The following is a 15,005-nucleotide window of genomic DNA, read 5'->3' on the forward strand; positions in this document are numbered from 1 at the left end:
CTTATTGATGCAAGCAGTGTTCTTATATAGCACACTGTCCCAAATAAGTCGGTTTAAACATTCCATGATTTTGTAGTCTTTGGGATGATCTGATTCTTCTTCAGAGTACCTTGATAGAAGATGCCTGGGTTATAATGCATACTCTGGATGGATCCTTTGCATAGGTGACTCTGCTGTAGAATATTCTGTGGCTTCAGTAAAATCAGCTGGGACACAAATGAGTTAAATGCAGAGATTCATTATATCAGAGCCCACGGTCCTTCCAGATTTTCCTAGATGCTGGGGTACCAGACATGATTGGGTTTTCTTCCTGACTCCATGCTTTTTCCTGTACCCTAGGATTCTCAACCCCTCCTCATCCTCTCTGCAAAGCAGACAACCACTTTTGATCCCTGTACAGCTAGAGCAGATTCCTGAAGCTGCATCCCATTCAGAAGACATTTGGTGGACAAGGAAGGAGCGGATTTGTCTTTCTCTGATTTCCCGTAGTGGTATCTACTGGAGGCATAAGGGTAGTGGTGGCTTAGAGGCTTTTTTGTTGTTGTTGTTTTGCTTTTTCTTCTGTATAAAATATAAACAAACACGAATATATATTTTTTGAAATAATGCCCTTGTTCTGCCTGTAATGGACGTTGGAGGTATTTTAAGTTTTCATGTTTCCTTTCACAAGCATTATTTTGCATTTTTGTTTCTCTTGAATGCTGTAGCTAGTGGTTGAACTTTTGAGAAGCAGAACATGTACATATTCTCCCAGTGTTTACCCCATGAATGACTTCTTAGTTACAAAAGAAATGAATAGTTACCTTTCAGTGGAAGAATCTAGTGGACCTGCTTTAAGTACTTAAAATCAATACTATCATTAATAGGACAAGCCAACACCATAAGCTGTAGACATCTTGTACTGAGGAGAGTTATATTCATGCCAGAAATTCATGACTTGAATCTACTTGTGAGAACAGATTCAAACTGAAGGAAGGGCTCTCTTTCTCAAAAAATATTAGCCTTGAAATATGAAAGGTTTAAGAAGTAGGAGATGAAAGGAAGGAGTTATTCTAATTAAGTGCAGTGTATGCTCTTGAATTGGATCCAAGGATATAGGAAAATGTGTAGAGGACATTACTGGGGACGGTTGGCAGAATTTGAATATAGATTCTTAATGAAGGAAGAACCTGTATCAATGTTAACTTGAGTGTCAGTGTCCTTGGGGTTTTGTTCTAGGCTCTCTCCTAACTACTGCATTCCATCTGTGCCACAATCTATAACATCTAGATCAGGTTGCTTTATCTCCCATTTTTGGTATCAGACTCTTCAATGTTTATATAGGTTTCTCCTTTGGTTATTCTACTGACAAGTCAAAATCAGCCCATTCTCTATCTTCATGCCGCTGTAACAAAGCACCTGAGGTAATTATCTTACCAAGAGAAATGGTTATTATGCCTTATGTCTTGCCAGGTTGCTGTCCAAGATCAAGCAGACCCATTGCTTTGGGACTTTGATGGAGTATCAGTTAATAATGGTGGGGAATATGGAATAGAGCAAAACTATTCTATTAGGAGCCAGGAAACAAAAGACAGAAATGAGTCAAGGTCTAAAGACCTCACGTCACCTGAAGATTCCCCCATCTCCCAGTAGTACCATTCAGTAGTACCTATCTCCCAGTAGACCAGATCTGTACCTTTGGGGGACCTGTATCTGAACCATAACTCTTACCTTCCTTGATCAGACCTTTGGTCTCTTCAAACCTAGCTACTCTTCAGAGTGTCTCTCAAGGAAATGTCACCAAGATCACCCATCATCCATGCCAGAATCTGAGCAGGACTTTTTTCCTCCTCTTGCCTCCCAATTAACATTCTCCTCTGGGAAACCAAAATAAACTTGGAAGATGTCAGGTTGTACCCTGTTCTACCTTGCTGAATGTCTCCCTGTCATTCCACTCCCATGAGAGAGAAGTCAAACTCCTCGGCAAGGATATGATTCTCCATAACACAGGCTGAGTTTAGCTTTCTTTATCTACTGCCACTGTCTTCTCCATTGAACTGAATTTATTTTTTAGTTTCTCAAAGATGCTAAGTTCTCTTTTCTCTCTCTCAACCTCATCATGAACCCACCTCTTTCTTCCACCTAGATTAGCTTCTGAAGTTTCTGATCACAGCTTTAGGGTCATTTCTGTGTGTGGCTAGTCTCCTTCTAAATCCATCTACACTGAAAATATTGCTGTACTTTCTCTGGTGCACACTCACCATACATGGGTACCTGTCTTTTATGTTTGCATCTCACTGGATTATTAGAAATGAGAGATCAACTCCATCTGTGTTCACAGTTTAAACTTCTAGTCCTAGAATAATTCCTGGCAAATTAATGTTGCTCAATCAAAACATTTTTGTTGTTGTTGTTGGTCATGGGGCTTGAACTTGGGGAAGTCCAGTGAAGTGTACACTTGCATGAGAGTTACAGAAAGCCTTCTCTCCTCTCCCGGCCCAACACCATTGCCTCAGCTCTTTGAAGTGGAATCTGTCACATCCAACCAGATCAACCATGGTCATCACTCAGCAAGGAAAATTTATTTCAGCTGCATTATGATATGCTTCCAAGTATGAAAATATCACCAGGGATTCTGAAGCACTTAAGCGATTTATTGCCAGGCTACCATGGCTCCTGTCTGTAATTCTAGCTACTTAGGAGGCTGAGATCTAGGGATCACAATTCAAGAAAGTCCATGAGGCTCTTATGTCCAATTAACCACCAAAAAGACCAGAACAGAGTTGTGGTTCAAATGTCAGAGAACTAGCTTTGAGCGTAAAAGCTCAGGAACAGTGCCTAACCTGTGGGTTCAAGCCCTAGGACCAACACACACACAAACACACACACACACACACACACACACTCAAACACAAAGGGAAAGAAAAAGAATCTCACCTAAAAAAATCTTTCAGGAATTCCTTCAAATAATTAAATTAATACATGACACAACACTGATAAAGAAGTGAAGGTTTATTATTCCCATGACATATGAACAAAAATGTTGTAATAAGAAATCAAAGTTTTTGGAAATTAGGAATATTAAAAACCCTCAGTAAATGATTAATAATGAATACCAAATTGACTATAGAAGAAGGAGGGGAAGGCTGGAAATGTTATAAGGAGAAAAATGTCTAAACTAAAATAACCAAATATTAGTCCACTGCTCTCTCACATTATATACTTTTTGTGCAACCAAAACTTAAGACATTTATATCTCACCAAATAATAATAAAAACAAATTGAAACTATTCTTAGGCCATAAGAAAACCTCAATCGATCTCAAGGTAGACATCCTAAAGACTATAACATTTGACTATAATAATAAAAAACTGGAAAGTAACAACAAACAAAATGCCAACTTCAAAATATCTTCATATTTTAGGGGCAGGAGAAATTAAAAATCAGGTTTCACATAAATTTAATATGGAGTTGCATAAAAGTCATCTTAAGGGCCTGGGTGCTGCCCCTGAGCCTCAGTGCCACTTCTGGTTTTTAAGTCGTCAGTTGGAGAGATAACAGGGACTTTTCTGTTTGAGCTGACTTTGAACCAGGATCCTCAGATCTCAGCCTCCTGAGTAGCTAGGATTATAGGTGTGAGCCTCTGGTGCCCAGCTTCTATGTACTTCAGTGAGACATAAATTCATTACCTCAAACATGGGTTCAGATAGTGCTTTATACAACAAATGGAGTTTAATTGCTGTGATTCAGCCAGAAACAGCTAGGAAACCTTCCACATTTTCAGAATATTAAAAAAAAATGTTTGCTTGCCAGGCACTAGTGACTCATGCCCATAATCATAGCTACTCAAGAAAGCAGAGGGCCAAAGGATTTCATTTTAATCCACAGAAAAGTCCACAGGACTCCATCTCAAACCAACCAGCAAAAATCTGGGCTGGGGATACGGCTCAAGTGGTAGAGTATCAGCAGAGCAAGTGAGCTTTATTTTCTGGAGTGTACTTGAATAAAAAATTAAATTGCAGTCCATCTTTAATAAGTAATCTGGACATATTTGCATACTCTTAAATTAAGGCTCCACACTTTTTTCCATGGGATCTGAATGGCAGTGGTCTTTGGGGCTGTCGGTACCTGGGTTGGTATTCTACAGGTGTTAACACTTCAATTTTCATCATCTTGCCAATGTTCAAGTGCCACATTAGCTATTAGTGTAATTACTGGAGTATTTCTTATGAGGTTTTATAGTAGAACATAATGGAATATATAAAAATTATGTAATAGAAAGGGATTCTTAACTAATTGAAGTTGATATCTGAGATTTGGAAATTTCTAGATCAATTTTTAGGTCAAATGTTTTAAATTACTATTCATTTATAAACAATTGAGTTTTTTTTCCTGTTTTAGGGTTTGGAAATATCTCACCACGCACAGAAGGTGGGAAGATATTCTGTATCATCTATGCCTTACTGGGAATTCCTCTCTTTGGCTTTCTTTTGGCTGGAGTGGGAGATCAACTTGGAACCATATTTGGAAAGGGAATTGCCAAAGTGGAAGATACATTTATTGTGAGTATCCCATACTTCTGGGTACATATATTTATTGTTTGACATTTTTTCTAATACAAATACTACGTTTACTATGACTTTAGGGAGAGTTAAAAATCCAGTTATTAAGGTTCCCATAACCATTTATATGAAAATCTCCTAGCATGTAAGTTGCATTATTTTAATTATGATATAATTACCTGAATGAATAAATCCCTGTATGAGAAAAATGCAAAAGTATGTAGAGGCAAGTTGGGTATGTTGGCTCATACTACTCAGCTACTCAGGAGATGGAGATGAGGGAGGTTGTGGCTCAACGCCAGTCTGGGCAAAAGAGTTATATAGAGCCTGTTTCAACCAGGAAACTGTGAATGGCGCAGAATGACTTTCATCCTGGACATGTAGGAAGCAAATAGGAGTCTCTGGCCCCAGGGGGAGAAAACATGCAACCCTCTCATTAAAAAAACAAAAAACAAAAATCCAACCTCACTAAAGCATTAAAAAAAAAATCTGAGGGCATGGGCCAAGTCTGTCCAACAAGTGAAAGACTAAGTTTAAACCTTAGTATCACCAATGAATAAAATAAATAAATAATGTTCTTATTGAAGTTCCAATAATAATAACACACATCTTGATTTAAGCTTGTCTTTTGATAAAAATGATAGAAGAATTGAATGGTTGGATTTGAGGGTGAGATTATAATTTGGTATTACTATCAGCAGCATTCCAACTGAGTTTTATTTATTCAAAACTTTTATCTTTTTTCATAAGCAACCAAATGTTTATATTTAACTGTACAGATGAAATAAAATTACTGAATATTGTTTCTTAATATAGATTGCTGTCCCAAAATTTTAGCATTAGTCACTTTACACATTTAAGGTTCAAGTTAGCACTCAAACATTTCTACTATTAGAATGGAAAAAGACATCGTTACCCAAAATAAGAGTTTTGTTTTTCCTTGGTATTATACTTTCCTTAAATAAATGTTAATATGTCTTGTATTCATCTTAATCAAGAGGTCAGTTAGTGGCACTGACTTGAAATGCTGACTTCTTCTCCTTACATCCATACTACATACTAGACATTGAAAGAGACTCTTATAATCTCTTCCTTTTCTATGATTTATTAGCTCTTTATCATCAAAAATTCTATTCTGCATCATTCAGTGATTTTTCCAAATGGTACGAGATATTGCTCTTCAATATTTACAGTGCACAGATCCAGTCAGAGACGAAAAATACATGGTATCTAAGCCAAATATGGCAGGGCGTACCTGTAATCCTAGCAGTTGGGATACTGAGACAGGAGGATAGTTTTGTCAGCATGAGCTGGAATACATAATGATACCATGTCGCCAACAAAATCAAATATAAAATCAAAGAAACAAAAGGTAACTAACCTCAAACAGACAGGAAGCAATAAACTGAATAATGAAGTGTAATACATGATAGTGATTTCTTACTGGAAAAGGAAAATAACATGGCAGGTGCTGGCTCTGATGATAGCTGTGACTGGGGTTCTGAAGGCATCCTTCCATCCAGGTCTGCAGCTTTGGGGTTGTGCATTTGGAGGGAGGTCACAGAGCAGAGCAGCCATTCGCATGGCTCATGTGAGAATCAGAACCTAGGCATTGTTCGTATCCTAGTCCGTCGAATTATTTTCATAGTTCATGTTTAGCAATTCCCAATGGTGAATATGTACTTCTTATTTCTAGTTGTGTTCCACTTGCAATCCGTTACACACTTGCCCTGTAGGAATACCCCCCAAAAGTGTTCAGATCAATGAAGAATACATATCTGAAATCATGTTCTCGGAGCAAAATGGAGTACATTTTTGAAAAATGTTCTGCCTGTTGCAGAACTCTGTTAGTGTACAGTAGCATTCTGATTAGCATTGGTTGTGCTGGGTTGTTTATGTTATACTCAGATTTCATAAGTCAAGGTAGTTGAAAACCATGTATAGAAAGGGATAAAATGCCATGCTCAGGAATAGGTAGAGGCTGGTTGTGCGGGCATGTCCATAAGCTCTCTCTCCCTTCTCTTCCTTTAGAAGTGGAATGTCAGTCAGACCAAGATTCGCATCATCTCCACTATCATATTTATACTATTTGGCTGTGTCCTCTTTGTGGCTCTGCCTGCTATCATATTCAAGCACATAGAAGGATGGAGTGCCCTGGACGCCATTTATTTTGTGGTTATCACCCTAACAACCATTGGATTTGGTGACTATGTAGCAGGTAAGGCTTTTGCTGGCACCGCCATTGGTCTCCTGATGCCATCCTTTAATTAGATTTTTCACTTGGGTTTACAAGGAAACCTGCTGGCTGTATGAATTTGCTAGGGTTGCAGCAGTGAAATATCACAAATGGGGTGGTTCAAGTGAAAGGAAATCCCTTCATACAGAGGCTAGACCTTGAGACATCAGTGGACCATGAGCCTTTCCACTACTGAGGGTGGAATGCTTCATCTCTCCCCAGTTCCTGGGTGAGGCTGTTCATCAAACCATAGCCTTCCTTGGCTTTCAAATATCTCATTCCAATCCCTGCCTTACCATCACACCATGTTCTCCTTGTATTTGTGTCACCCTTTCCACACTCCACTCTTCTTGGAAGAACAGTGGCCTTAACTACTCCAGCATGACCTCATTTTACCTGCATGGACTTTATTTCAAGGAAGGTACCATTGGTCATGGGAACCTGCACATATCTGTTTGGTGGACACAATCCAGCCCACAACAGTGGTCAAGTTAAGCACTGATTCCTTGGCATTCTCAAGGTACATGGAAACGTGGGAGTTAAACATTTGTTTCTTCATTCTGCACATTGCTGGCTTTTTAGAAATGTCCATTTCTACTGTAATTTTATAAACTGAGTATCTGCCTCTTAAAATTGTTTCCAGTAGTACAAGATTTTCAAGTCCAATTTGCCTTTTCTTCATAGCTCTTTTATAACGTTAATTTTAAAAAGATTTTCACACCATGATTGTGGACACTTGAAACCCTTTCTTTATAATACTCATTCAAGTTTGAATTCTTAGTATTTTGGACTTTGCCTAAGGCAGGTTGTGTAATGTCTAAATTTTCTGATTCCCAGTTCTTTGATCTTTCTCTTAGGTAGTTGTGTGGTTGTTGTTGTTGTTTTAAATCACCATGTTGCTTAGCTCTTAATTCTTTATCAGTTCAACTCTCAATTTCCTAGCTATGAGATTCAATGGTACTTGAGCAGCTGTAAGCATGAAGTATAATGCTGGTAGTTAAAGTAAGTGCACACATGCCAGTCCTAGATAATTTTGACTAGTTCTTCCAAATTAAAACCCATTTTTTAAATCCAGTTAGAAGTATTAAAAAATCTTGGTAAACATTTAGTAGGAATATGTAACATCCCAGAATAATCTTATTGGCCTCATTTACTTTTAAGAGTAAATTATCTAATTTTATATAAAATTATACATATTATAACATATAATATATAGAATATAGTATGTAAAATATATAATATATAGAAATACAAGTAAAATACTATTTATCAAAATAGTATTTCCAGGAAATGGAAAAAGAGGCTTTGTCTTTTTTTGTTTTTATTTTTATTTTTGTCTTGCTCATTTATCTATCTTTGGGAGGGGAAAGGGGAGCACAGAAATGGAGGGACAAAGGGTGAACAAATACAGCAGTGTTCCTCATTGGACACTGTGTTGAAAATGAACTATACAACTTGTGCATGGAGATGGGAGGGAAACACAGGGAGTGAGTGAGGGAAGGGGTGACATTGTGCAAAATATATACATATATATACATTATATATACATATATATGTATACATAATATATACATATATTATATATGTATATACATATATACATATGTATGTGTGTATAACTATATTCATATACAGGTGTACACATAGTCTATAAATATGTTTGTCCATATATTTTTATATAAAGTGGTGCCTGAGTTTATTCAGGGCCTTATGTTTACTTGCCAGCCATATCTTCAATTTGGCTGTTTGCTGGTTATTTTGGAGGTGGAGTTAAGTGGGTTTTCTGTGCACTAGAACCTGCCTTTTCTGTCCACTGGAACTGGAACTGAAATCTGCTAGACCTCAGAAGCCTGAGAAGTCAGGATTATAGATGTGAGCAACTGGCACCCAGCTTGGAGTATGTGTGTTACCTTGAACAATCAACAAACAGACCAACTTTGTCAATACACTATAGCTCCCTCATGATCTACAATGTTTTAAAAATACAAAAATTATAAAGATTAAAAAATGTCCACGGAATCTCAATATTGTATTTGTGACCACTGTATACATGAACTCATACACTCACCTTAAGAGATCAGTATTCTGAAACCGGCTAGTGAGTTCAGCAGTGGCCGCTCTTCACTGTTAGTTGCTCATGAAGAAGCATTCAATACAAGCATCTCCTGTGTTTCAAGAGAGCTTGAATTCAATGAGTCTTTGAACAGTGCTGTTAAAGAAACTGTGACAAAATAATACTTGCATGCAATTAAGCATAATCTAATAAACAACTGTATTGTTTCTTGAGTTTTATGAAATTATGGCCTTGTGGAATATGTTAGATCCACTTTATTTGTATAAACATTATAAACATTTATTTGTCTTACAAAGGGTAATGGTGTTCCATTTTGTAGAGATTATAAAAATGAGAGCAACTGACCTTGCTCATTATGGGTAAAGGAATTTGATCAGGTTAAAATGACAAGTGCTAAGTAACATAAATCAGATAAGAGGCAGATTGATGCTTTGTTTGCTGACTCTCCTAAATTATGTATTTCATGGCTAAAGCTGGTCTTTGCAAAACTGTAGAATCTGTGCTTCAGACTTTCTGTGCCAGGTCCTGGGGTCCACGGTTTTTGGAATGAGAATGTGGGCCATGGGCAGATGTGGAGAAGGCTGGGTAGGAAATGTGAGCCTTTTTAAAGAATCGTTGGAAAAATAGAAATTGTGAGGTTTTTTTTTAAAAAACACACACACACACACAAGCTTGGCAAGGAATTGCCTCATATATTTCAAAATTATCCTTTGTTCCTGGGTGCCTTATGACTCTAAGTTCTCCACCTTGGAAATACTGGTGATAGAAAGAAAGAAAAAAGAAAGAAAGAAAGAAAGAAAAGGAAGGAAGGAAGGAAGGAAGGAAGGAAGGAAAGAAGGAAGGAAGGAAGGAAGGAAGGAAAGAAGGAAGGAAGGAAAGAAGGAAGGAAGGTAGATCATTTTGAAGCTTCTTTCTTGTTATTCTCACTTAATTTTGGTATTCTTCCAGGGAACAGCAAGAGGCATTACTCTTAATCCTTCCAACTTTACATTAGACTAAAATCTCAAAAGAAAATATAGCTCTCCCTCTTAGCTGACAAACTTCCCAGTGCTTTAAGATCAGCTCTGTTGAAGGATTAAGCATCCATGAGATTGTCATATTCAGTGTCTCTGAAGGTAGTGTAAATAATATATTTGTCATACTGTAGTGTTATTAAAAAAAGAAGTCTAGAAAACAACTTAAAAACATTAAGAAGGCAGGTGGTAATATATCTGTATTTCTTTTATTAATTTTTTATTGTTATTATAAAGGCGATGTAAAGAGGGGTTACACTCATATAAGTTAGTTAGAGTATATTTCTTTTTGGACAATGTGACCCATCCCTTTGTATGTGTATTTCATAAATGTTGGTATAATAATTAACAGTATCTCAAGAACAGCTAGCTTGTCCCTAGGAACAAACAAGAAAGCCCAAGCAGGTAGACTTTGAAAATAGTCTCCCTGTGAAGAAAATATGACAACCTTCTGGCCATATACTATCAAACTTCATTCCTTTCTTTTTAATTATTACTGTTTATCATGTTGATAATATATGTCTTTTGGTTTACATGTGTAATACTTTTTAAGTGATGACGATGTTGAGTCAAAAGCATTTAGAGACCACTAGTATAGACATACAGATAACATTTGGGTGTCTTTGTGTCTGTAAACAGCTTTTTGTCCTTTTTTTTTTTGCACGAAGGTGTCCCCTGGCACATTGCAGTGTTATATTTCTGTTTGTGTTTGTGCAGGGGACATGTTGTAATGGCTGGTTACCTTGGTGACTGCTATCTGATCTTTCTTCTGGCCTTTTTTGTCCTCTCTAGTGCTCCATGTCCTGGGGCTGAAAAGCACAGGGAAGCCACACAGTGTTATGTGGTAGATGAATTAGCTGAGCCTCTCTTCTGAGAAGAGAATGCAGACTAGCTCCTCCTGAGTGTGGAAAGAAAAAAAGGAGACTTAACAAGGTGTGACTCACTTGGGTTTAAAAGTGCCTATGATTTATAGTCAAATTGTGGAGCTATGTTATAATTAATTCCAAAATTGAGTTTAAGAGTTAATGTTGATTTCCTTTGTTTTGCATCTTAATTTTTGTCTATTTTTCATTTCAGCGCTCATTGGGGATGGTTTCTTCTTATGCTTTGCTTGTCTTGTGAAATTCAAAGTAAAGTAAAATCTAAATAGATGGGTGCCGGTGGCTCATACCTGTAATTTTAGCTACTTAGTAGGCTGAGATCTGAGAATTGAGGTTGGAAGCCAGCCCAGGTGAGAAAGTCTGAGATTTTTATCTTTAGTAATCAACCAAAAAGGTGGAAATGGATCTCTGTCGAAAGGGGTAGAGCTCTAGTGTAGTGCAAAAAATGCTCATGGACAATGACAAGATTTTGAATTCAAGCCTTAGAACCAGCACGTGTGTGCACGCAGACACACACACACATACACACACACACATACACACACACGAGGATATTTTTGAAAAAATGAGGAAAAGTCAAATTTAGTTGCTTATTTAAATACAATTTAAAATCCCCTTTCAAATCTTAGACGATGCCATTTAAATATGGCAAAACAGAGCTTGTCTATAGACACTCACATGGCCTCTAGAGGAAAGGGTTATAGAATGCCAAAATATTGTTTCCTCTGAAACATCGCAATTCCAATGTCACTGTATTGGTATTAAGAGCTGAAGTTTGTTAGAATTTGCAGGGTCACAAGTGTTCTACCCGGGTAGGGTTAGTGTTGTTATGAAAGGGGCATGTACAGACTCTCCTTGCCCTTCCCCTTACTTTTCCTCCTACCAAACCACATGAAGGCTTTCACCAGTCAGTTTCCTGCACTTTGATATGGCACTTCTCAGCCTCCAGAACTGTGCGATGAGTTTTCTACTCTAGAATTCTGTTAATGCAACAGAAATGGACCATGACAGTGGATCAAGGATGTTCTGAGATCACAGTTGGCCTGGCCAATGTGGTTTGTATATAGATAGGCCTGAGGTTGAGTGCTAACTCTGTGTCCACTCTTTCCTTTTTATGTCTTTCTCCCATTCAGATTTTGCATAGTCTGTGAATCTTCTGCCATGAGCATGGTGACTGGGTTATAGGTTTTTTTCTTCTGGCTACCAGGGCCAGAAGAAAAAAGTTGACAGCTAGTTCCTGCCATGGCGTCTTGAAATGTCTGTTCTCACTTCCCTAATCAGTGGCTGTGGGAACAGGTAGAAAAGAACTTTCTTAATACAGAGTAGAGAGGTGGAAAACTACTTAATGGAGAGAGTTGGAACCTTTCTGAGCTATATTTTTGTGATTTAATCTGTTTGATTAGATTAGTCTCTGGCTGAGCTCCAGAGAGAGATAGCCCCCTTAAAGAGGGGGCTACCACATATTCTGTAAGCAATTCAAAGATCAGACTAACTACTTGGAAAATTTGTAAGACTCCTAAAACCTTTCTAACGTCCACCCATCTTTGCTATTTTTATTGCCAGTTGTATGTGTATTGCCATGTATAAGCCAGAAAACTCTTAAAATGGAAAGAGCTTGCATGCCTATTTTCAATGGGCACAAAGAGAAAGAAGTTATTCCTGCCAGATTGGTAGGAAACCCAGACGAGGAGAGTAAACCTCAGTATTTACAACCTGCATTTCAGATAAAAGAGAAGAACAAATCATGGATCAATGGAGATGGTGGAAGGGAGAGTTCAGAAATTCAACCCAGGGCAGAGAAATTAATTACTCTTACAGTACTATTAGTTCTTTTGTTTTTATTTGAGGCAGACACTTGATAAATAGCCAGGCAGGCCTCAAACTCTTTATTCTCTTGCTTTATCCTCCCTGGTGCTGAAATTATAGGCTTGTGCCACCATCTCTGGCTGAGGCTATCTGTTAACAATCAAAAGACATGTATATAAGTGTCCTGAACATAACTAGGAAATGAACACTTGTGATCATTACAAATCATTTTTATTAGTTTAAAAATAAAACTAGCAACTCTTTTTAGCAAGTTACCCTAACATTACAGATAGGTCAATTTGTGTAAGATTCTTGAATCAAGTGGATTGATCAATGTGCAAATTAATTGATAATTTTAGGTATCAGAAAGTCAATAGGATGTATAAATTGCTTCCAATACACTTTACATAGTAGTTTTTCCTAGATCATCGGACTGCCAATATTTTATGTTTGAGAGTAACAAGGAAGGAAAATATTGTTGTTTTTCCACGATTTAAAATCCACTAAAATGTGTGTATGTTGAATATTGTGCCCAAATATAGACCTTTTAATTAGTTAATTTATCTATTTCCCACTGTCACATTCTGTTTATAAGAAAGAAAGTTTATGAAAAGTCATCTTGAGCATAAATTTGCTTTTCTGCATTCAACATCGTGGTGAATTTTTGTGTTGAGTGAATCACAACAATTTGGATGAACATTTTTCTGGTTTTGAAAGAGAAAGTACTTGGGGAAAAATTTCGTGTAGGTTTCATTGAAATGGAAACATTTGGAAAATGGGATTTTCTGGTAAGCCTATCAAATGACCGGTTTTCATACTCATTTCTGTGAATCTGTAACCAGGATAGGCAAAATCTTAAGTGGCATAGGATGCTTTCAACTCTCCAACTCTTCACAGAAATACGTTTTTAAATAAAGTCCCTTTAGGAGGCAAATATTTTAACAATACTTTGAAGATAGCATTATTCCCTTTGTAAACTTTATTCCTAAGATTGTCTCAAAAGAAAGTAGGGTCTCTTATCTGTGTATATTTTTTATTTACTCATTGAAAATATGCCCTCCCTTTTTGTATTGAAAAATGCTTGTCTTCTCATTATGGGCAATCCAAAGTAAGTTATCTAGAGTCATGTTATGTTCAAAATTTTACATTTGAGTTTAATTGTATACTAGTATCTATTAGCTTTTCTTCTGAACATGTGAGTCAATTTTTGAGACCTGAGTTATCTCATGACTCCTGTTGAAGCATCTCCAGTCTCTTGTGTTTGAGGTTAAAATGCTAATTTCCTGCTCTGCTGTCAGAAGTGTAGGACCTGTATGCTAGGGTCCTACTGGGTAGCTTAGCTTGTTTGCATCTTGAGCATGTCAGATCTATCAAATTTTCCACCTTGAATCCTTTTGCTTCAGTTTAGTTTTTCTCCCATCCCCTCTTCAGTGACCGTCAGGAGGGTTTGTGGCCACCAGAGAGTTCTTTCAACATGTCACACCAACTAATTGGTGACTGTATGTGCAGTTTCTTCCCAGTCAGCTCTAAGTCCCCCACAGTCCCCCACCAGCTTCTTCTAAACCACAGTTCCTCTTGGGGATTCTCTATTCATCCTTCCTTCTCTGCCACTGAGATCTTTCTGCTCAGAGAGTCAAACATGAGTATAGGGCCTAGTTTTCTGTAAATGTTTAGCTAAACTCCACTGGGTTAGAAACTTTTTTAATCGTTGAACACAACCTGTTTTCTAGATTCCTCTTTCCTACTTGTCTGATGCCTAGTTTCCATTCATATGGAGTTTGATCTACTACCACGAAATCCTTCAACTCTTCGTGGATGTTCACACTGAACTATTCTACATCTCGATGCTCATCATGTGTGACTCCTCTCCTGCCTTCTTTCCCTTCCCCCTGGCAGATGTAAAAGCCATCTCTCCTATGTTCTCTCAGCACACTTTAATTCTCCTTTATTCAGTGGCCTCCATTGTAGTTAATGGTCACATGAGAGTTTCTCAGGCTAAATTAAGAATTGTTTTAAGACAGGGACTTGAATTTTTATTTGTAAAAATAAGTTTCGGTGTTTGAAACTTCATAAATCCCTCCACAAACCTGCACAGAGTATAAGGATGTGTTAACATGTAGACAGATACTCTTAAGAATAACTTGATGGAAAGTGAAGGCAAGGATAGTAGAGGAAAATAGCTCCTTTTTCAAATTTTTCTTGAGAACTCAGGTTTAAACCTGGGGATTCCTTTGGAAAGTGAGCAACAATGATATTATTATCTGCAAGTGATTGTGTGTTCCAGTTACACCCATGAAGACAGTGTTCTAGCATATGTTATTAACCTATTGTATTGATGACTTGAGCATAAAAAAATAAGAAACTATCAATACAGATACCCACTTTCTTTCTGATTGGCATTAAACCAGCTGTTTAGCATGTGTTTATTGAAAATAAAGTAAGTATATAAAGTTA

The 15,005-nt window shown here is 37.3% G+C and overlaps 1 protein-coding gene across 3 annotated transcripts in view; it reads left to right on the plus strand.

The window, feature by feature from the left end:
- Kcnk2 (potassium channel, two pore domain subfamily K, member 2) overlaps positions 1 to 15,005 on the plus strand; it is a 167,400-nt gene that overhangs the window by 131,152 nt on the left and 21,243 nt on the right. For all 3 annotated transcript variants that reach the window (XM_013015127.1, XM_013015126.1, XM_013015128.1), the window contains 2 exons: positions 4,381 to 4,541; positions 6,573 to 6,759. In XM_013015127.1, the coding sequence (XP_012870581.1) occupies positions 4,381 to 4,541; positions 6,573 to 6,759 (348 nt within the window). The remainder of the gene's footprint in view (positions 1 to 4,380; positions 4,542 to 6,572; positions 6,760 to 15,005) is intronic.

The sequence above is a fragment of the Dipodomys ordii genome, unplaced genomic scaffold (assembly GCF_000151885.1).
Source record: "Dipodomys ordii isolate 6190 unplaced genomic scaffold, Dord_2.0 Scaffold26, whole genome shotgun sequence".
Taxonomy (NCBI): domain Eukaryota; kingdom Metazoa; phylum Chordata; class Mammalia; order Rodentia; family Heteromyidae; genus Dipodomys; species Dipodomys ordii.